At 39.6% G+C, this 23,425-nt stretch overlaps 1 protein-coding gene across 2 annotated transcripts; it reads left to right on the top strand.

The window, feature by feature from the left end:
* Positions 1 to 629: 629 nt before the first annotated feature.
* Positions 630 to 22,330, top strand: SIRT1 (sirtuin 1). Of its 2 annotated transcripts, XM_080621927.1 has the most exons (9): positions 630 to 1,173; positions 3,904 to 4,020; positions 5,357 to 5,598; positions 6,790 to 6,942; positions 9,666 to 9,813; positions 13,030 to 13,109; positions 17,250 to 17,436; positions 18,789 to 19,349; positions 20,229 to 22,330. In XM_080621927.1, the coding sequence occupies exons 1-9, from the start codon at positions 711 to 713 to the stop codon at positions 20,549 to 20,551; spliced, it is 2,274 nt and encodes a 757-aa protein (XP_080478053.1). In that variant the 5' UTR covers positions 630 to 710; the 3' UTR covers positions 20,552 to 22,330. The 2 variants fall into 2 exon arrangements, with proteins under 2 accessions (XP_080478053.1, XP_080478054.1); XM_080621928.1 differs by lacking the exons at positions 630 to 1,173; positions 3,904 to 4,020; positions 5,357 to 5,598 and adding an exon at positions 5,685 to 5,781.
* The last annotated feature ends 1,095 nt before the right edge of the window (positions 22,331 to 23,425 follow it).

Raw genomic sequence — 23,425 nt, 5'->3', positions numbered from 1 at the left:
CAACGCGTTTGTTCCTCGGAAAGACGCGTTCTCTATCTGATACTCTGAATACACGACAGAGAGGCCCGCGGGTTTCTCAAACAGCTTGTGACAAGAAGACTACCGAGACCCACGGCCACGCCGCGACCGCCGTTTGCCGTGAGCGTCCCACTAGAAGAGCTCACTGCGGGGTGAGCCTACGGGGGGGGGGGGGGGGGGAACGACGTCACGAGCAACCTCCACATGGACAGGACTCCCCCTTCCCGCCGCAGGCGGTCACCCCTCCCCAGGCTGCAGCTGCCCCGCCAGTGAACAATACACTGCAACAAGGGAAAGGCGGCGGCGGTGCGAGCTGACAGCCGGGCCCGGGCCGCCAGCGGCTGCCGCGCTCCTCCCTGCCCCCTACTGGGCGAGGCTCTGCACGGGGACACGCGGCCACGTGACGAGAAGCCGTCATGGCACGGGGGGGAGGCACAGCACCGTGCCACGCGAGGGTGGAGCCGGCACGAGCGTCAGGTGACGGCGGCAGCGCCCCCGCCCCCTACGTCCCGCTCACGTGATCTGGTTTGTTGTTGTTGCTGCTGCCTCCGCGGGGCGGGTGCCCGCGTGGGCGGTGGCGCGGTCACGTGCCGGGTTTAAATCGCTCCCTGGGGTGGGGGAGGGGGCCGTGGCGGAGGCGCTGCTAGCGCTGCTGCGCCGGGCGGGAGGGGGGAGGCTGTTGCTACTCCAAGATGGCGGACGATGAGATTCCACTCCTCCGTCCGCGCGACTGCGGCCCCGGCGGCGCGGCCGAGAGCGTCGAGCCCTCTCTGAAGCGCCAGCGCCTGGACTCGGAAGACGGTGGCTGCGGGCGGGGCGCGGCGTACGCCCAACGCTCGGACTGGGGCGTGGGGCCGCCGCCCGCCACCTCTGTGGCGGCGGAGCTGCCGGGTGCGGCGGCTGCCGTTACCGCTGATGGCGGCGGCCGGACGGAGGAAGAAGAGGACGAAGAGGTGGCAGCGGCCTGGAGCGGCGCGGACAATAGGGCCGGGTTGCGGGGCCTGCCCCGGGCGGAGCCGCCTCCGCAGCCGCGGCAGCCGGGCCGGGGGGAGGGGGCGGAGGCGGCGCCCGGCGAAGACGCGGCGGAGGCGGCCATTGGCTGCAGGCGAGCGCAGTGTTCAAATGGGGCGGCCGAGGCGACGGCCCTGCATCCCGGTGAGGACCCCATCCTTCCCCTCCTCCGCTTGGCCCACCGGCACAGGCCGCGGGCTGGCACCTCGCAGCCGTCAGGGAGTGGCCCGGCCGCGCGCCCACGTCGGGAAAGGCGGCAGCCGCGGCAGGCTCCCTCCGACTTACGCGGGCGCTTGGTGCCGGCTCTGCTCTGGGGCTCCCCGCGGGCGCCTCGCCGCGGTAGCCGCCCGGGCTTTCCCGCCTAGCGTTGGCCCTGGGGCCTTGTCGCTCGCAGTGAAGGTCGGTGTTCACCTGCTGCAACCCGGGGCCAGCGCTGGTCTGCCCCGGTCTGGGGGGGAGAGAGCGCCGCTACTAGCGGGCGCTGCTTGCGGGGTGATCCCTGAATACACGCTGTGCTACCTACATCTCCTGAACCGTACATCGAACACAAACTCGAGCAAGCTGCTGCATCCATTTTTTTAAACCTTATCAGTTCTAATCAGTCCTTGTCAAAGCCTGTTATTTTTTGTGGACGGCTTTTAAGAAGCAGCTCCTTCACAGGAGGAGATCGATTTGGCTCTTATTTCTGAAAACATTTATTTTACTCTGTTGCTGGCAACAAGTTATTAAAAATCATAAGCTGCGTTTCCTTTTCACAGTCAACTTGCACAGAAAGCACAGGAGCAGCAGTCTTGAACAAGTCTTTACATAACTTCAAATTACAGTTTTGGTTAAGATTTCAGTGATTGCAGCACAAAACTAAACTATAATCTTCTGAAAGAGTTTCTTTGCAGATCATGTTAGAAGCATATTGTTTGGGCAGTATCAAAATGAACGTACCTTGCATTGCATTATTGAAATGGATAGGGTTTGCTCATTTTGGTTTTTAAGTTAGTGCTTTGGAAAGACTTCTTAAAAGATCTGAGATGCTGCATTCTCCTAGTAAAGTCTTTATATTTTATTCTAGAATGCAGTTAAAAGATACTTTTAACTCAATACTAAAATTCAACAGAAATTCTTTGCCTGTGCAAAAGCAATCCAAAAGGGAACAGAGCTGTATGATAAGCTTGGACAGCCTTGGTATTTAAAAATTTCATTGGAACAGCACAAGAGTAAAGCTAATGATCTCTTACCAGTGCCTCATATGAAGCGGTTTTGCTCAAGTTACTCAGGTCCTCAGGCATGTTTTGCTGTGGATTGCTTAGTTCTGGCAAGCATTCCCTTTAGTCCTTTGAAGAACCAAATGGATACATAGGGAGTGTGCAGTTTAAGCTGTTGCTTTAGCCTGCATGTATCTGTCACAGTGTTTTTTAAATACCAGACAACCAGACCTGTATGTGATAAGTCTTTAACACTGTAACCTTTCTTTCTTTATACAATAGACATAAACTTTGTTTTAGTAAAACTTGCACTTCACACTTACTGATGTGTACCAGTCAGCTTTTTTCTTAGTAATGCTTTTTGCATAGTATGTTCACTGACTTCATGCATAATGAGATGGAACTGATATGCTGTAAATGAATAGGTTAATAATAAGAAACACCAGTGTCAGTGAGTACCTGTGGTCTCAGAAGAACAAGACAGCAAGTACAAAACACAAATTTCTGTCCTCCACCTCTTTCCATTCTAACCAGAATAAAGTACTTATGCCAGCAACAGAAAGAACAGGACAACAGAATCTCTGAATAAAACCTGATGGTGTTTCATGGTGTTCTTTATTTAAGAGTAAAGTGAGGTAACCTAGCTAAAATATTGTAGGGGCTTATTCAAAAAGAAGTTGAAAACTATTATAGTGATTCTTTGCTTTAGAGATCTTTACTGAAACCTGTTCTCCTTTGTTCATCATTTTAGCTTTTCAAAAAATTAAGCTGCTTGTGCTATTTCTAATAAAGCCAATTAAAAAAAAGTCTTAGTAGTCTAAATTCTGATAAGCTGTTCAGGTTAAAATTTAGATTTCCCTTTAAATGTTAGCTTAGTAATGCATGCTGTAATACAAGTATCTCATTCTTCTTTGGGCTCCTCCATCTAGATACGTGATGAAGTTAGATTGAGTTACTCTGGCTTAAGGCCATGAGCTGAGCTGAAGTAACTCTGGTAGTCTAAGCCAAACCCAGCTGCAGGGTAAACTGGATGAGATAAAGTGGTTCAAGGCAGCACATTTTCTGTCATAACTGAAATATCATAAAAATGTGTATGTGGTCACCTATTGCAGCTCAGCTGCAAGGTAACCACCTAACAGAATTCTGTAACTTTGTTGTATCCAAATGTGTATTTGTGGGCTTTTATAAAACACTGTGCTCTTAAAACCTAGTCATAGACTGGTCTATAAGTAGTGATGCATTTTCATTTTATCCAGTTTCTCAGCTGAAGTGAGAATTTGTAAGAGAAGATAATTTTTAATTGTACCTTTAAAACATCTGGATTTTTTCTAAGATACAAAATCCTTAAGGCCCAACACTTCTGAAAATTTCACTATGGTCAACATCCAGCCCACTAAAGCCCAGTATTAAGATAGCAAATCCTGCCGTAAATCTACTGAAGGCTTGAAAGTGTATCTATAAACTAAAAAAAAAAAAAAAAAAAAAAAAAAAAAAAAAAAAAAAAAAAAAAAAAAAGTAGAAGTTTCCCATGTCTATGTGACAAAACTGCTTATTTATAATTCATTGCAATCAGATTTTATAGCATACAATTTTAGGGTTTGTGATGTATTTAAATATATACCTGTGCAATTTAGCTCTAGTGTAACCCATCTACCATTGTTGTGCTGTCTTGCAGATAACTTCCTTTTTAGTGATGAAATCATAGCCAATGGTTTTCACTCTTGTGACAGTGATGAAGATGACAGAGCTTCACATGCAAGTTCTAGTGACTGGACTCCAAGACCACGCATAGGTAGAAACCTAAATAATATAATTCTTAGATGCTGTTTGCCTTTGAACAGTTACTTAATTCTTCCCACTCTCCAAATGATTTATGTTGAAAAAAAAAAATAAATAAAAATTGGCAATTACTGCTTTTGAGCAGCTGAGAGTTGTTGACTGTTCTGCATGTTAATTAAGGAGTTTAAAAATTAACCTCTTTAAACCTGCTGTATTTTGATAAAAACTGTCAATATCTTTTTGTGTAGAAAACTGGCTGTGGTCCATATTGAAAGCATACACACAGGCTCACTAAATTGAATGAGTTAGCATATTTCTTGCCTATTTACTTAGTATTCTTAAAGGAACAAGAAGATGATTTGTGTGTGATTTTAGCCAATCTGTACGGCTTCACTGTCCTAAGTATTACATCAGTTTGGGAATTACTAGTCTGCATATATATTGCATACTAACAGTAGATAAGTTAACTATAGCAGTTAGGAACTTGGTAGAAAGTTCATGCCCTGTACAGAGGCAAGATAACTGTTCAGGTCCCTGGTGATTTGTGTGGGACAGTGGCTTCCAGGGTGCAGCGGGGTTGGGTCTTTGTCTTACCCAGGCGTGACAATACCACAGCATTTATTTTGTTAGTCTTGATAGGAACAGCAGAAAGAAAACACATTATGATGACACAATATTCCACTTTAAAAATTGTCTTTGTTAATCCCTCGTTGCAGGATCACTATTGGTTCCTTTTGGGCGAATATGTGTAACAGTTGTTTATATGTACTGTAACTAGCCTTAGTGATAGATATTTGAGTCCTCTTAGTTCAGCTTCTTAAGATTCATCTGTTTTACTGCTCTAATCTTGTATGTTTCTGGAAAGACTGATTTGATGGCTTTAAGTGTCATGTCTGAAATCATGAGTGGCTAAAAGAACAACAGAAATCCATGGATTGGTGGGCCCTACTTGACTCTTTAGAGTGATGTTTTATAATACGCATGTTTATCGTCTCCTCAACTTACTACTGTAAATAGCTTACAAAATGTTGAAAGAATACCAATGAAGCCATAAAATGGAGATACACTGTGAAAATCTCATTGCTAAATAAGTGCATCTCTAAGAGCCATCAAGTTTGCTATGAACTGGGATTTTTACCTTGACTTTCATTAAATCCTTCATGGGTTAACATCATATTGAGTAAAAACCCAAGCTATACTATAACTTAGAGCAAAACACGCAGAGGCTTTGATGAACAAAGTATTAAATTGGATTAATAAAATGTTAGTACCAAGCATTAATAAATGGGGCAATGATATAATAATCTGAACTACTTGACTCAATTCTAATTTTTTTTTTTTTTTCTTAGGTCCCTACACTTTTGTTCAGCAGCATCTCATGTTAGGTACAGACCCACGGACAATTCTGAAAGACCTGCTACCAGAAACAATCCCTCCACCTGAACTAGATGATATGACACTGTGGCAAATTGTTATAAACATTCTTTCAGAACCACCAAAAAGAAAAAAACGAAAAGATATTAATACTATCGATGATGCTGTGAAACTTTTACAAGAATGTAAAAAAATAATGGTCTTGACTGGAGCTGGGGTACGTACTGCTACACTTAAGAGTGGGAGAATACGTAGATGGTTAAATACTTACCCAATGCTTTACAGCGTGCAGGTGATGTGAACCTCATGATGTTCATAATCGAATAATTACGCTAGATGAGAAGAGGAGGCACAGCTGTCCACTACAGACGATGCACACTGCAAGACTGGAGCTTAAATTGTAAATTACAAGATCTCTCATAAGAAAATATTCTTACAAGCATTTAAGTCCTTATACAGTTGTTTCCATGCAAAATAGATCACTTCCACCTGTTCCAGAACATTTTCTATCCTAGTCTTTTTTTTTTCATGTGAAACGAAGGTAATGATTTTTTAAACAAAATGTCAGTTTCAGTAGACTAAATCCTACTTTTCACATGTGCTGCTCTATCATGGTAATAAGTTTACTCGCTGTTTTACTGAAGACCATTTCTAAGCTGAGGTAAATTTGCAGCTTTATATCTGTGTACCAGATCATTATACAAAAGTTGATATTTTTTTGCTTCTGTTGTTCATACACAGAGGGTATGACATGATTCAGAAAAGATGAGTGATTCAAATCAGCTTGTTAGAAAAGCACTGCTATTTGTTACCCAATCTTGCTCTTTCTATAATTGTTATCATACACCTGTTTCTTCTCCTTTTTCCTTAGTGTTTTGGCGTAGTCTGAGACAATAAACTTCAGTCTTTATTGACTACTACAATGCTCTTATAAACAGTATTTATCAAAAGGGTTTTATTTATCAAAAGAAAGTCTACTTTTTTACTGTGTTAGCATGTTAAAAAAAATAGATCAACCACCGTGTCCAAGCCTAAGTTGACAGATCAATGAACACCTATTAATTAAATTTAATACAATGGTATTTTAGATTTTTGTTCACTTCTTACAAAACTTCCAGTAGTAAAAGTAAGTGTCCTATTACTGCCTGTGAGATTGTGCTAACAGGGTTTTCTGTGCTGTTTTTTCCTGTTTGGGATTTCAGAATTGTTCTATTGGTTAAAAAAAAAAAAAAATGGAAGCAGGAAACAAAAGAAAAATAAGTAAGAGAGCCCAGACTGGGTTTGTTCTTGAAGTCTTCAGCGCAGTCAGCATACAGAAACATGATTTCCCAAATAGTTTGTATCACAGCAACTCTTTACAGCTGAATATATAGTTTTGCTTATTTCAGATTGCAAAAATATATTTCAGGTGTCTGTGTCTTGTGGAATACCTGACTTTAGATCAAGAGATGGCATCTATGCACGCCTTGCTGTAGACTTCCCAGACCTTCCAGATCCTCAAGCAATGTTCGATATAGAATACTTCAGAAAGGATCCCAGGCCATTTTTTAAATTTGCAAAGGTATGGTTTTCCAGCAGTTCTTTTCTTGGTCAGTGAAGACAGATGACAGTATTAAAATGCATAAATCAGATATAAAACTATTCTATTAACAAAACAATATATGTCTTTTTTTTTTTTATAAGCAAGATAGAAAAATATGTTAATAGATTGAATTGAATTTAATGAGAGACCTCATTCAGTGGCATAACAACTCTGTCCTTGGGCAGGTCTTTGTAATGTACCAATTTGATATCCTCGTATTTCTTCAGTCATTGCGTGCAACCACATACTGGCCTTATTAAAAATATTCAGCAACTCTTTTTTTTTTTAATGTTATTTTTACCGTTCCTGTTACAAGTCCATTGTATATACAACCATTGTGGATGGTACATCTCTAATTTCAGGGAGGATAAATAAAAACTTGTAGCTATGTGATTAAACTTTAAGAGTCTTAGCTGCCGGTACTTTTTCTGAAACATGAAAGAATATGAGAAATTTTTGGCCAGCACATGAGTAATGTGGAAAGCTACATTTGGATTTGATACTCTGTGGCATGCTTTCCAGTGTTGTACAATACATTCACATTTTATCACTGTATTTACAGTAAAGAGGACTAAAGCAGTTTCATGCACTAATAAGTGCCTGTTTCGGGTTTTCATATAGCCGTCACAAGAATCTGTACATCTTCAGGAATTAAAGCCTTTTTGCAGGGACTGTGTTCACTTGAAAGGAAGAACAGAGCAGTTTTTAGAAAGATGTTAGAGGTATTAAACAGTTTAAAAAGCAGGGAGTACACTGAAGAGACAAAGAATTGTAGAAACTATAGACACATGTAGAAACAATAAAATAATGACACTTAATCTGGTATTTCCTTGGTGAGAAAAAAAAAAAAGTCAAAACCAAAACATTTAGGAATTCCTACAGGACCTAAGGACTTGTGAAAATCAATCACTACTAGTTTTGCTCACTTTCTTCCCTTTGCTCACTATTTATACTACTGTTATGGTATAAAGGTCAGAAGAGAAAAATAAATGTATTTTGCAGCTGTTCAGCTTTCTCTGAAAGCCTCCAATCTAGATACTAATATGTTTTGGTGCTCATTAATGTACTCAGTTCCTTGGTTGTTTTGTTTTGGTGGTTTTGGTTTTTTTTTGTTAATATTAGAACAAACCAACCAACCAACCAACCAACCAAAAAAAACGAACCCAACCGCAAATCCCACCAAAAGAGCAAACAAAAAAAACCGAACTTAACTTGATGCCTGGTTTTACCAGAATAGTCCAGTGTGGCTGATAGGTTTTTACTAAAATGATTTCTCCTACTTCTTTTTTGTCCATCAGCTTAGTTAGAATATTGATGTCTGATTTGATGAAGTCTTAAATTCTTTTAATTTTAAGAATGGCCAAATAAATTTTCAGAGTTCAGTGGCAGAACACATCTTGCTTCTTCAGGCTAAGATATAAAAGCTGTTACGACCACATGAATAACTGACTATAATTGTGTAGTATAGTAGCCCTAGTCATAATCTAGATAATCTAGCACAATGAGCAATCATTGATCATTGCTGCGGCTTAACTCCAAAGACCCATGTAGTTTCGGAATTATGAGTAACTTGAAATATTTTGGGAAAAAAACAAGTATGTTAATAGTTGGGCTGTATGACAGCTGAAGGCAGAGCTGTCACAAAGATTAACTTTACAGTTCACTGTTGTTCTAGAACATTTGATTCAGCTTTAAGCATCTACTGGTAAAGGTAGCACCTTCCTTCTTGCTAACTTTCTTTTGGCCAGTTACTCTTGTTCTTTTTCCACAAAAAGGCCTCACTTGCACAGGTGGGACTCCAGCCCAGTTGCTATTCAGTGGTGACAGAAAAACAGAGGTTCTAAAATTCAAGTTCCTCCCCTAAATAAGTGCTTCTGAGCAATAGAGTGGTGGTGGTGCTGCTGCTGTCTTCCTTATCACACAGCAACCAGAGGTACCACATGGGGTGGTCAGCTCCAGACAGAAGCTTTCAGCTGGGTGCCCAGATTCAATTTTTGTTTTGGCAGGCTCCTTGTTCTCTGTGAGGAAGTATCAAATCATTCTGCAAAGGTGCCTACATTTTTTTCCGTATGCTCTTTAGATACACCTACCTACTGTACTTTGACCTAACAGAGAGGTTAAGCATCTATCAGGCACAGCAGAATTGCTCTACTAAGCCAATGGTTACTACTGTAACTGGCTAAATTGACAAAGCTGGTCCAAGTACCACTTGTCTTACCCTTTATATTATTATGCCATTCTGCTTTCTGGCCTTCCATCTTCTAGGAATGGCTGCTGATAATGCTGAGGAGTAAAAACTGCTTATCCCAGACCAAGAGACCAGAATCCAAATTTTTAATGAAATTTTTGTCCAACTGCAGTTAAACCATGTATATTTCAAACAACAAATATTGAGGTTACTTGACACTTACCAAAGGAAAAATGGCCTTTCTATTTCATAATTCTCAAACCCCCAAAAGATCTAAACCTTGCTTTTATGCTGTGTGAAGAACAAAATGCCAGCTTGCATGGAACAGTTAATCCTGACACGATCAGAAGCTTAGCTGTTGAAAGAAAAGTTGGGATTTGAGAGATGGCAAAATGCAAAGGGAGTGATAATATTAACTGCCAGCACAATCATTGTTGATGATATTTAGGCCTGTATGAACTGCTGCAGTTGTATATCCATTTGCACTTTTCTAATATGCTTCTGAATTCCCCAGGAAATCTATCCAGGACAGTTCCAGCCGTCTCTCTGTCACAAGTTCATAGCTTTGATGGATAAAGAAGGAAAACTACTTCGCAACTACACTCAGAACATAGACACACTGGAACAGGTTGCAGGAATCCAAAGGATAATACAGTGTCATGGTTAGTGGTTTTAGTTTCACTTTTCCTATTTTATGTGTAGGAATGATTTTTACTGGTACATGTGACAATCACTATTGGAAGTTTTGGGGTTTTTTTGTTGAATTGGTATCTCTTGGCAACAGATATACTGCTTTTTAAATGTTGCTTGTTTTGTTGGGGTTTTTTAGGTAGCTTATGTATTTAAATCAGAAGTGATTTAAGTGGACTTCATGCATCAGTAAAGATCCCTGTTCACACAAGCTTAGACCTTAAGTTTTATTAAAGTTTATTTGTTACTTCTTTCTATTAATGTATGAGAACATAGTGTGGAAATCAGTCTTTTCATAGGTCCCTCTCACTGTGTATCAATAAAATGGAGTTCGGCTGTTATCTGATGCTTTAGGTTATAGTCAATTGAAATCCTAAAATATCCTGACACTTCAGTGACTTTACCTCATGTACAAAATATTGTGGATTAAGTACCAGTTCAGTTGAATTGAAGATCATCTTGTTACACCTTCAGTGTCATACACATTCTGTAATTATGTTACCACATCGAGTGGAATCCCTTAATTAGTTGCTTGATATGCTTTCCATTTCCAAGGAGTTGCAAATGTCAAGCTAAGAGTTCAAGAATTAATTTTTAAGGAAAGCACTCAAAATTGGTTCTTAAGGTGCACTTTTCGTTCATTTAGTAGACTTGTGGCAAAGAAATTGATCAAAAGCAGCACTAGCATGTTTGTAAGATTTGTCTGTCTAATTCCACCTTTTCCAGGGAAAAAAAAAAACTCTCTTGGTTTCTTTACCTACATAGCTTAACTCTGCCAGATTTGTCAGTATCCTTTTTTTAGACAGAGCAAATGCTGTGCTGTTGTGGTGACCAAAGAGCACACATTAGAATCCTACTTGTCGAATAACCCAAATCTAGTTTCCATTTGTGCTAAGTGTGTCACACATTTTCTTTTGGTTGTCATTCTGTTTGACATATTTGTCATTAACTTCTCACATAGCTGTGGTTTTGCACATCACTACCACACTCAAGCTTCCCATTTTTTCCAGTGCACACTACATTAAGTAGGTTTCAGACCATCTTTAGTGTATGTTCTGTATAAGCTGATATTAAATTAGAAAGATTCTTGAAAACATGCTATGGATTTTGAGGCCTTTGGAAATTAGCAAAGATTGTTTTGAGTACATCAAGCTTTATCTGACGTACAATTATGTTGCTCTTTTTTACAAATGCTAGCTGACTAATGGTAGTGGCTGAAGAGAAACTGAAACTTTATGTAAGGGTTTATACTGCTATATTTATTATTTTTATCTTTTTTTTTTTTTTTCTAACTGTGGCATTGACAAGTTAATAATGAATGTGCCAAATTACAAGGAACCTTGTAATGAATTGGGGAGTTCATATATGAACCTTTGAACCAATTTCACACTGCAGATGTACAGCAAAGGTACTAGTTAGATGCATTTTTCTGAATTTAAAATGGCTGTTGCATTCAACGAATGTGTCTCAAATTAGATCACATTCCTTGCTATTGCTGTAGCTGAATGATCAGAGGCAGTGTGCTAGCTATACACCTCATGAATAGAGCAGCATAATTTCTTGATCAAGTCCTTCTGACAGTGAAAAGTATCTCACAGAGTTGCAGGTAGGTATCAACAGATGCCTCAGACAGGGTTAGATCTGCTAGCCTGACCGACGTCCTTAACACACTATATAAAGGCCTAAATTATTTCTATGGACAAATTACAATGGGCAAGTAACTATCATACTTCTGTAGTCTTTGGAATCCCTCAAGTTCTGGGAGTTGCAATGATGAGTGTTTCAGAAGCTGTGCACTTTCCACTCCAGCTGTGATAGGCAGACCTGAACTGCCAGTTGTTCCTGAATGATCTGCTCCAAGTTTTTCTGTGCTTTTGCTCTCTTTGTCTTGACCAAATCTAGTATTCTCAAAACATATTTTGAAGTTATACTTACCCCCAGAACCCCTTTATTTAGCAGTGTAAGTATTGGTTGGCTGCTGTATGTAGGTTATGAGCAGAAAACATCTTTGGTTTGGGTGGCCTAAAATAAAACTGTATCTACAGTTTTGGTACCAGGGGTTTTTAGCTGTTCCTGGCTTCTGCAAATCTTTCAACATCTTAATTGTTACCTTTCTAAAAGTTCCCTTTGAAGGTAGACTTTTGTACCTTCCTGAACATTATTGAGTCACAGGGCTTTCTTACTGCCCTTGTATCACCATGAGAAATTAGACAGCTACAGAATTCTACTGTATGATTCTATGAGTGATGCATTTCAGTGCAGGGTCAAAAATCCCAGATTCGTTGTTGGTTTGTTTTTTTTTTTTTACCCCTTTTTTCATGGTTAGGAGAAAATCTGTCATTTTTTTCTACTTTATTTTTCATTATTCTGTGAACTTCTAGCATTATTCCTTCCACAGATAAAAGGCCTTACAGGCTTATCTTTCCTGGACATATGCACACCAAAAGACCACTCCAATTTGCCATAGTGACTTCAGACTGTATTTTCATATGTGTTAGCCACCTGATAAGGTTTCCCCTTAGACAGACAGAGACGCAAATGCTCTACCAGATACTCGAGCATCACCTTCAGCTGCTTCAGAAACAGGTCAGTTAGAGCTACCAAGTGGCTAGACGGAGCAACACACTTAACGCAGTCTTGCCAAATAAACACCGTAGCTAAGCTGGATACCAAGCTCAGAACAGTATTTCAATTTAAACAATGTAGCTTTAAGTTCTCACTTCTGCTGAAAGTAACAGTACTAGTGCTATTTAGTTGTGTATAATGAAGTATTTACAAACGCATTTTCTTAAATTATTTTCCCCTAGTTTCTTGAGTTCATATGGGTTCTTGTTCTGCTGCTGCTGTTTGCAGAGCTGCTGGCGCTGTTAGTTGTATAAAGGGGAAAAGGGAAGGTTCTGTTCTCTGATTGTATATGCTTGCGTAGGTTGGGGGAATCAGAGACACAGTATAACTTGTGTTGACATGCATGTGGTATATCAGTACTCCTAAAACAAGATTTCTGCTAACATGCAAAGAACTACTTTTAGTACTAATAAGTATCTTCTCTGAATTTTACATTACTTTTTAATGACTGATTTTTTTAGCACTGCAACATAACAGCCTTTGTGTCAAAACAGCTTGGCCAGAAAGACCAAATCTGAATGACTGAAAATCCTTATTTCTACCATATGGGTTCTTCCCCTCAGGTTCCTTTGCAACAGCTTCCTGCCTGATCTGTAAATACAAAGTTGATTGTGAAGTTGTTCGAGGAGATATTTTCAATCAGGTAAAAAATTTACTTTAACTCACAGCAGCTTTGTAATCAGTAATTGTGTCTCTCACAAAAAAAACCCAAACCAAACCCAAGCCACCATGATTGGATCACTGAAAAGATCTGCTTTTAAAAGGCTACATATCTTTGCATGTATTTCCTAAAAGTGCCTATCTGTATTTCATCATTTCCTCTAGTATTTAGAAGTATACTCAAATACTATACTGCAAAAATTAGATAATGGGAAAAAAGAACAAAACCTTAAGAATCCATTTTGAGAAAAGTAGAGGTTAAAATGGTAAGTAGAAAGTTGGATTTATACCTGGTTTATGTTAGTTTGAACTCACACTCACACTGAGAAAGCATTCTTAGCTGTTAAGAACATCGGTTGCTCTTTGAGCATTTACTTATGTTAAAAACACATTTAAATGGTAGATGATACATGGAGAAATTGCTAACTACAGACGATCCTCGGAGCAAGGAAGAGGATCAAATGAGATGCTGGACATTGCTTTCTAGGACTTCTGAATTACTGCATATTTGGGACTCCCTGCATCTGGGTGTTAATTGCCTCAGGGCCGAAGCAGGTAGTTCTGCTGTGTCAGAGTGATGAACCTTTGGCTTTGCAAGACCCCCTTTGCTATTCTTCCCCTTCTTTTGAAAGAACGTAGGTGATGATTCTCTGATCAAAAAGATCTTTTTTACACAAATGGAAGAGGATGCTTTCTACGGACCCATGGGGTTTTATGATAAATGCTTAAGAGTCCACAGTGGCAACTTCAGATGAGAAACATAGAAGGGAGGTAAATCTTTCAGGTGTTACATTTGAAATTGAACTTGATGAAAGCCTTTCAAAAAAGATGTTTGAGTTAAAGCTTTAAGAAATGTAAATCTCCTAAGCCTGAAGCTTTGTAACACTGAATATGATGTCTGGTTTACTTTTCTGTTAAGAATATTATTTTTGAGAACTTTTTATCTTACAGATGTTTGCTTTTCCTTTACCTTCAAAACCAGCTGGCTGGAGGTTAGGGTTTTTCTTTCTGAACAACTTTTCTAAGCATACTATAATTTTCTGGTTTGACTGTCCGTGGTTGGCTCTCCTTTTCCCAACAGCACTTTAATCATTGTATGTTCATATTACTGAACCAAACTTCTGCCCCAATGACCTGTCGCTGCTGGTGGTCTGCAATGGAAGCATGGAGAAGTGGAAAGAAGCAGCCTGTAGCAATACTTCTGCATGGGAACAGAGAGTTCTTACTCCCAAGATGAGACCAAAGCATCTTTTTAAACTCAGTCTCTCAGGCCTGATCTTACAGTACTATTGACAGGTACATGTCTCCAGGGCTGGCCCTAGCTGTAATACTGAATTATTTTCATAATGGCCAAATATCATTTCATATGAGAAACGCAGCTACTGAAAGAAAATCTGTTCCTCCTCCTCTGGAGAAAAAAACAAAAAAAAAAAATTCTGTTTTCCATAGCCTGCATTTCCCAAACCAGTGCTATGCAGTTTCTTTTTCTGTTGCCTCTTTAGACTATAGAATTTGGTTCCCTAGATATAAAAAGAAACCTTTTCTGTACTTCTGAAACAAAACACTGTCTATTTCAACAGCTTTATTTTCTAACAAGTCCTCTTTCACAAAATATTTTTGGCACCTAGGTCCTAATAGATAGCCCAGTTTCTAGCCTTCGCTGTCCTCCACTCTTCAAAGTTCAGTTATACATGACCCCAGGTCCTTAGTTTTCCCTAGAAAATACCACCTTTCCTTTGCTCTGGTCCATCCCCTGATGGTCTGAAGTGCTTCGCAAGGAAGTGAGTCTAGCTAACAACTTTCTGCCAGGATTTCCGTTCAACATACTATAGACTGAGAATTGTTTGAAATTATCTGTTTAGAAGAATACCAATTTCTTATTGCTGCACTTTATTCTTTTTCCACTTCCAAGATAATGTGCTTGTGCTCTGTAGCATGATTTTTTTCTCTGGGTTGCTGCACACAATCACCCTTCTGGATGAGAAGCAGCAGCAGCAGTCATAAGTTGCACATAGAACTTCTGATTAAGAAAGTTGTCAGTCACTTCCAAAAATACCATTTTTACTTTGCTTTTAACTATATTAGGCAGCTCCAGGAAATAGCGAAAGGGTCTAAGATTTAGGAAGTAAAGGCCCTGCAAATGGAAAACTTGCACCAGTTCTTGGATATTCTTAAACCAACGTAATCTTTACTACTCTTAGCTTTTATACATAAATACCATCAATAGTCAGTGAGAAATTCCATTTTTCTTTAATTAGACATGAGCAGAGGCAGTGGGGCTTTGGGGGAGTGCTGCTTCTGGAGGGAAAGAGAACCCTATGTAATTGAGTGGCCAATTATCTAGCTTTAAATTCTTGGTATCAATTTCAGCTCTTGGAATAGATCTTACCCCTTACTGACGACCTTTCTGAGGATTAGCAGAGAAGCTGGTGAGCAGTGTAGTGCTGAAAAGCATTTATGGGCCCATTACAGTGTCTCAAATGATTTGGATAGGGACATCAGTTGTTCTATAGAGATCTACTAAGAAACAAGCCATTGGACTTCCTGTGAGAAACGATGGAAGAAACAGAGTTAATATTACCTGATCTCTTTGCATCAAAAGTTAGAGGTCCTCATTTCACCTTCCTCCCAAGACAGAGCAAATTATTTTCCCTCGTTAAGGTTCCAGCTGAAAGTGCAAAGGCATCACTAACATCAACAGAAGAGACAGCAGGGTAGAAAGCTTCATAAAAGTTTTAAGCTGTTTATATGTTATGCACTCTCTAATATATAAAGATATGAGGAAAATGTTCAAGATTCATTCTACCCATCTGCTGCTTTTGGTGGAATTCTTCTGGTTGGTTTCCTTTTACCAAGGGGTTATGAGACTCTCTTAACTTTGGTACATGGTGAAGGTTTCCTCTAGACCAATTCCTAGTTCCTGTGCTGTATTGCTCCTTGTGTGTCCCACAATGTTTTCTTCAAACAAGGATTAGATTCTTTGTTTGAAGACTTAAATTTCTGGGAAGGGTCCTTTAACACTAGAGGAAGGCCTTGTGATGTTTATCATTTGGAAAGCATTGTCCTTTGTCCTAGTGCAGGCATCCATAAACCAGTTCTTCAATTTAAACTTTCTACGTTCTGTATTATTTTTCTGCATATGTTCTCTGTACAAGAGGGAGTTGTTACGCATTTAAATATCAGTTGTCATATTCTCATATTACAGGAGGTAACATACATATTTTTACACCTTTACATAGCACTAATTTGCTTGTGATGACTGCTGTAGGATTGCAACTAAATTTAGCTCCTTAGATTTATTCTGGGGCATTTTATTTTAATACTGCAGCTGAAAAGACTTGAACTATTTTAAAGAGAAATTGCTCAGTCTGTACATCTATTGCTCACCTTCTTGCTCTTCTTCTCTCTGAAAAAAGTCTTAAAATAGGAAAAAGTTGAAAGGGTGGTCCAAAGGTCAGAAAATCTCTGGTTTCAGGAGGAAAGGCAGCCTGCTTATTCCACAAAACCTGACTCTTGTTTTTTTAGTGAACAAAGATTCTGCTCTGTTTTTAGAGAAACTGGAAACATTTAAAATGGAGACCAAACAGAAGTTATTCCCTGTGTTCTTGTCCTGTATGCTTTTTGCTAGCTGCTACAGTAGTTGCTTTTTGTCTTTAACACACATAACCTCTGTAGGGAGAGAGAAAGTAGAGAGGTAAAGCTCTACAATATACTCTTTGATTAGAGAGGGGTTTATATCAGATCCTACAATGGAAACTGACTGAAACGTCAGCTGTTGCCCCAGTTAAACTGAGAAAAATACATTCCTATCAAACAGAAGGTAATTACTCACCAGTTCTGAGCATGACTTCTGGACTTAGGCTTAGTAGTCAGATAAGAACTGTGGTGAAGAGCTGCATGGTTTCTTCCCTTTTGATTTAAGAGGACTCCCTCTTTATTCCTGCAGTTGCTGCAGGCTAGAATAAGAAATGCACTTGTCTGTATATCCGCAGAAAAATGAAAAGAGGAAATACCACTGAAGCTTCCCTGTCTTTTGCCAAAATAAGTGACTGTGAATTGCTAAAATCTGAGGTTTTCAAGGGTGCAGCCTTGAACTGTAATAATAGAAGCTGGTTTAATGCAGGTTGTACCTAGATGTCCCAGATGTCCACCTGATGAACCACTCGCTATCATGAAGCCAGATATAGTGTTCTTCGGAGAGAACTTACCTGAGCAGTTCCATCGCGCCATGAAGTATGACAAAAATGAAGTTGATCTCCTTATTGTCATTGGGTCTTCACTGAAAGTAAGACCAGTAGCATTGATTCCAAGTAAGTGGCTATCTGGTAATACTTTCTTTCAGATATTTGGATCAAAAGTGAAATTCAGAGTTAAGAGCTCTAAGAAATGCTTTTGGCTTGACTCAGTAAAGAAACTAGATTAAGCATCTAGTTTTCCAAGATGAAAACTGATTGCCTACATAAAGCTGAAATGCAAAATAGGGAATAGAGAAAACAAACTCGAAGTGTTTTTTCTACATTCCAGACAGCTATCAAGGTAATGAAATGATAATCTGAAAAACTGCTCCCCTAAAACTTAAATTACTTCATTTTTCTCCCTGCTTGCAATGTCCTTTCAGAGTTACTTGAAAGATTTAGAAAGGAATCAGCTCTAAAGATCAATGTAGTATCAAAAAAATCATATCAAGTTCATCAGGTGTTTGAGTTATAGCTTATTTTAAAGTCAGTACTTAACACTAAATGATGCACAGCAGGTATTACATAGCATGTCACCATTTGAATCCTTAGCTTTTAAAAAATATATGGAAAAACATCTCTGCTAATATGTGTTACATTATATAGAAAAATGACCTTTGGTAAGGCTGAGAAAATACCATTATACAGGTGCTCTGTTTGCCTACTGAGTGAAAGACTTAGTGGTACTAAAGAAATCCTCTTCACGCGCAAGCCTTAGAAGGATGTGTGTTAGCATCTCCTGTTAACTGGGAATAGTACTTCATCCCTGGCATTTGTATCAACATCCTCTTCACTGTACAAGAGGCAGAGTCTAGGCTGCTGGGAAATGCATAAGGAGTGGAAAGTTAGGATCTATTATACAAGCCATTGCTCATCCCATGCCCCAGAACTGGATTTCATTAGTTAGTTATCTGAGGAATTGATGCTAGTTTACCAAACTGGTGGGTGAACCCTAATTATCAGAAATGGATTGAGCATCCCTGGACAGTGTTGACCACTGGAAATATTTGCCTAATTAAGGGGATGTCATTTACTAGCACTATGTTCTTCGTTTGCACTTGAGTACATAAAATGAATGCACAAAATCAACATAATTCTTGTAAGAGATTATAGTATTAATTTTAATAATCTTTTTAATACTTGACCAAACATCGGCATAGTCAAGTTTCTGTGTGTGTGTTTCTCAATGACTGAGTAGATGAACACCTTTTACTGGAAAATAAATGGGGAAAAAAGTCTAGACAGGCTACAGTAGGCATAGCACCTCAAACTGCTGCTGTTAAATTTGGGATTTGTTTGTCTTCTTCCTGATGTGTTTTGGTCTTGTTTCAAGCGAAGGGAGGTCTGAGGAATCAAGCTTTCTAAGTAGATCTCTGCTGAAAGTAAAACTGAAGTGAGTACCTTGACATTGTCTTTTCTATGTGTAGGTTCCATCCCTCATGAAGTGCCTCAGATCTTAATTAATAGGGAACCTTTGCCTCATCTACACTTTGATGTGGAGCTTCTTGGAGACTGTGATGTTATTATTAATGAATTATGTCAAAGGCTAGGTAGTGAATATACAAAACTTTGCTACAACTCAGTTAAACTTTCAGAAATAACAGAAAAGCCGCCACGAACGCACAAGGAGCTTGAAATGCCCTCATCTGAGCTACCACCTACCCCTTTAAACATTTCGGAAGATTCTAGTTCACCAGAAAGAATGACTCCACCAGATACTTTGGTGGTGTCTTCAGAACACCCAGCTGAATGTAAGGTAGAAAACTGTGATCCTGCCTCAGAAACTAAAGGGGCCTGCATAGAGGAAAAGCTTCAGGACACACAGACATCACCAGAAAACCCTGAAAATCCTACTAGTGAACTAATGAACTCTGAAACTATGAAGGAAAATGGATCTAACAATGGAGAAAGTAAAGAAAAAAATGAAATCTTAAAGAAGTGCTGGGTAAACAGATCTGCAAAAGAACAGATCAGCAAAAGGCTGGATGGTAAGTGGTAACTCATTTTAGCATTTTGCATCTTTTGGCTGAGATGTTTATTCTAGACTTACTTTAAAGTAATAAATAAGTTACCCTTGAGTGGATTTTGGTGGTTATTTTTGTTCAGACAAGCATCTACCTAACTCATCATTTTATCATTTGTTTCTTTTGGAGAAGCTGATAGGAAATTCTTTTGTAATTCCTAATTTTATAATCAGTGATAACGTACTCCCTAAACAGGTCAAAGTTGAGGAGGCTGAAGGTAGGTATCAAAAAATAAATGCATTTTCAGAAAAATTAGTTTGATTCTCACATGTTCAGAAGCTGGTCACACTACATCATAATTTGGTGTGGGAGTAGAACTGAAAGATGAAGCCATGATAGTCCAACTGCAAATCTCACAGCTGGAGCCAGGCACATTTTGCAGGAAACTAGAGTTTCCAAGAAAACCTTCCAGTATGCAGCCTCTTAACTGATACAGGGAGTTACCACACTAGGAAATCAGTGTGGATGAACCAGGTATTAAACTGCAACTTTCCAAAGCAAAAGCTGCTTTTAAACTTTGTCAAATAATCCGTGCACTGCGTTCCAGTTCTGGTACAAGTGATGGAAATCCGGCTGTGAATACATGTACAGTGAAAAGAGCTGCTGAACATTGAAGTTTAAATGCTCTTTTGTGTCAGAGGGGAGGGGGCAGAAGGAATGCTGATCCTTCTAGTAGAGCATTTGGTTTTTGCTTTATAATAAATACACATACATCAAAATCTGTCAGTTAAGTTTCACTGTCAAAAAATACACATATGCGGGTAGCTTCCAACCAGGAGCCTGCAAGATCTTGTACAAATCATTTCTTTTAGCCTTTTACTGACTTTCAAAATTGTGTTTCAGGTACTCAGTATCTCTTTTTACCACCAAATCGCTATATTTTCCATGGTGCTGAGGTATACTCGGATTCCGAAGATGATATCATATCTTCCAGCTCCTGCGGGAGTAGTAGTGAAAGTGGTTCCTGTCATAGTCAGAGCTTAGATGTGGAGGATGAGAGCGAGATTGAAGAGTTTTACAATGGCATAGAGGATGAAGATGCTCCAGAAAGGGAAGAGGAACCTGGATTTGGGGAAGACGGAGTTGAACAAGATGAATCGGCAGCTGATGAATCAGCTTATGCAACTGCAGCTGCAGGGACTGACCATCTGAGCAACAAGTTGTGAAGTGGTCATAGACTGGTTACAGGAACTTTCCACCAGCATTAGGAGCTTTGGCATGTCAGAATGAATGTTTACGTCTGAATTTAGAACAACAGAAACATCAGGATGTAGTGTTTATAAATAACAAAACCAGATTTTCATGCTTAGTTTTTTACCTTTTTCAATAAAATTCTATTACTGCACACTCGACACTAACATTTTTTATTTTTTTTTTTTTTTAAGGTACTAGGAATACCTGAACAATTGTCACTGTCTTCACTTTTAAGTTCCTCTGTCTGATCAGGCATCCATGTATATAATACATATTTTTGCTCAACAAATTGCAGCTTATATTATTTTTAAACTGTTTTGAAAAAGCCATTGGAATGTTAAACTAATATAAAGGGAACAGCTAATTTAGACCAAAGAATGGTATTTTCACACCTCTTGCTTTGTAACAGTTTGGTTTATTTAAAACCTTCTTGCTCTTCTGCTAAACCTTTAGCTCTTGCCTAATCTGTCATTAAACACTGGCATTTTCTAAGACCTACTGTGGCAGCTAATTTTTTGCTTTAACAGTTACTTTGTATGTTTGAGACATACTTAAGTGCAAGTAGGTAGTTAAATGGAAACAGGACAGCAAGCATTTGAGAAATCCGATGGGTTTTAGGCTGATCAAGAAGTGTTGTGAAAATGCTTGGGGTATTGAATTTAATCCTTCCTGTGGGCAGGAAGCGATGATGACATTGGCTCCACAGCAGTTGTAACACTGGCATTTCAAACAAAATGGATCCCCCACAAAAGAAGTTTTTCATGTTGTACACAAAAGTCAGATACAGCACAGCTTGCATTAAAACCAGCATTTGCTAAATTGCCAAGGCTCCAGTGTGGAAGCTAGGACAAGTCCAGAATAGTGTTTCCACCAGCATGTGAGAAGGCACAAAAAAATAAGCTCTTCCTTTATTGATGCAACTAAGTCAAGAGAAGCTATCTCGAATACCAAGAGCCTCTGCTTTCCCTGCTGAGTGGCTAAAGCACAGCTTCACAACCCAACCTGGAAGCACACGACCCAGAGCTCATGCCTCAGGTTGGGAAAATAACTCTCTACCTGCTAGCCCCACCTTGCCGATTAAAAGCAAAGCAGCTACTCAAATTACTACATTGTGTATCTAAGCGCTAGTAGGCTGCCTTAAAACTGGATGTGGCAAATGTTTAAGTGTGGATTGTTTCTGAGCCTTTAGAACTATTTTGTAAAATTGCACAGTGCAGTAGGAAGTGAAGCAGCGTTTTTCTATAACCACTTTTTTCAACATTGGCCCAGATGAACTCCACGATATAGATTATTCCTATACTTTGCTTTAATATTTATTACATTTTGGAAGATGTATAGTAGCTGTTCTTTGAACATAAGATACATCAGTTAATAAGTATTTAAGAACAGCTTCCTGTAGTCATCAAAAAATGTTGGCATGTTGCGTCTCATTGTCCAAATTTAATGCAGCTCTTATTTGGCTACACTAAAGAATGCAATATGTTTTGTTTCCACTTGCATGTCACAATGTATTAGTTTGTGCTATAGGAGATATTTTAAATTGAAATACTTTGGTTTAAATTATTTTTACAGTGAGGATTGTTTTCTGCTCTTTTATAATTGTATATAGTGTCTTTTATGTAATCTACTGGCATATGTTTTGTAGAAGACTGTTTAAAATGACTGGCTATCTTCCTGCAACTTTTGAGATACAAAACCAGTGTTTTATACTCGTACGCTCTGTTCTAAAGTCTATTAAAATTGTCATTTGATTTCCAGTTTCTGTTAATTTCTAGTTAGATCGTAAAAACGTACTAAAAGATGCCCTGTAACCTCAAGCTACATGCTGGCTCATGTAGGGCATTACACAGCAAATAGGTTTTCTTCCATCTGCCCCCTTGGGGGGGGAAAAAAAACACCCAGCCTTGAAGGAGGCTGCTCAGCGCTGTCTTTGGTAAAATGACCTCCTAAAGCACAACACAACATTGTCCTTCACAAAAAATACTTCTCTCCTTTCAAATCCCAAGTTAATTTTAGCTGTCTGTGCTGAACAAGAGTGCTTCTTCCTGCTTGTGCTGCAGGACCATGCAGCTCTGCCACCCTTTCTCTACCTAGCCCAAAGCTTCCTTCACTTCTTGCACTTGCCGCGCCCACCCTGACCCTACACCCAGGAGAAGGTCTCTATAAAGGAACCTGAGCCATGCAGGAGCACGGGGCACTTTCTGGCATCACAGACACAAATATTTCACTTGTGTTTCACAGTGCTGACAGTAAGACCCCATGTTTCCCCTGCGGGGTGGCCCTGCCTGCCTGGGCTGCAGATTGAAGCCCAGCTCCACCCAGAGAGCTCTGGGCAGCCACTCTGGTTTGTACCATGGTTTCCTATGACCACAGCAGTACTGACCCCCAAGTACAACCAAGAGCCTCTCCCCTTGGACCCGTTCAGTTGGCGTTCCACTATGTAACACCTTACCATTTTTATGGCTCCATTGTACTTCTGAACCACCACCCCCCAAACACAGATTACATTTGGCTTAGGAAAAAACAAACAAACAAACACAGAAATTTATAAAACTCCCACACTTGAGCCAGGAAATATTATAAACACTTAGGAATTTTTTACACGAATAATGTTTCTCCATTAATTCCTTATTACTCTGAAAGGACTTGAAAACATTTTTCCTCTGGAATAAAACAGCTGCAGCTTTTTCTGAACTTCAATGAAGAAGTTCTGCTTTCTGTTCTTTCCTGTATCTTTGCCAGTATTACTTGAACAGAAGCATAACCTCAAACGACAATGTGTCACCTTATTCCTCCACTTCACACACCATCCTTCCCCTGTGGTGAAGGTGCTGTCATTAAATAAC

The sequence above is a fragment of the Psittacula echo genome, assembly GCF_963264785.1.
Source record: "Psittacula echo genome assembly, chromosome: 6".
NCBI lineage: Eukaryota > Metazoa > Chordata > Aves > Psittaciformes > Psittacidae > Psittacula > Psittacula echo.
This window is presented reverse-complemented; position numbering and strand designations above follow the sequence as displayed.

Excerpts from the sequence above, each read along its gene's own strand:
- SIRT1 (XM_080621927.1), top strand. The coding sequence starts at position 711 with ATGGCGGACGATGAGATTCCACTCCTCCGTCCGCGCGACTGCGGCCCC. Across the intron at positions 5,599-6,789 it reads TGGTCTTGACTGGAGCTGGG|GTGTCTGTGTCTTGTGGAAT; the intron begins GTACGTACTGCT and ends AATATATTTCAG. Across the intron at positions 9,814-13,029 it reads AAGGATAATACAGTGTCATG|GTTCCTTTGCAACAGCTTCC; the intron begins GTTAGTGGTTTT and ends TCTTCCCCTCAG.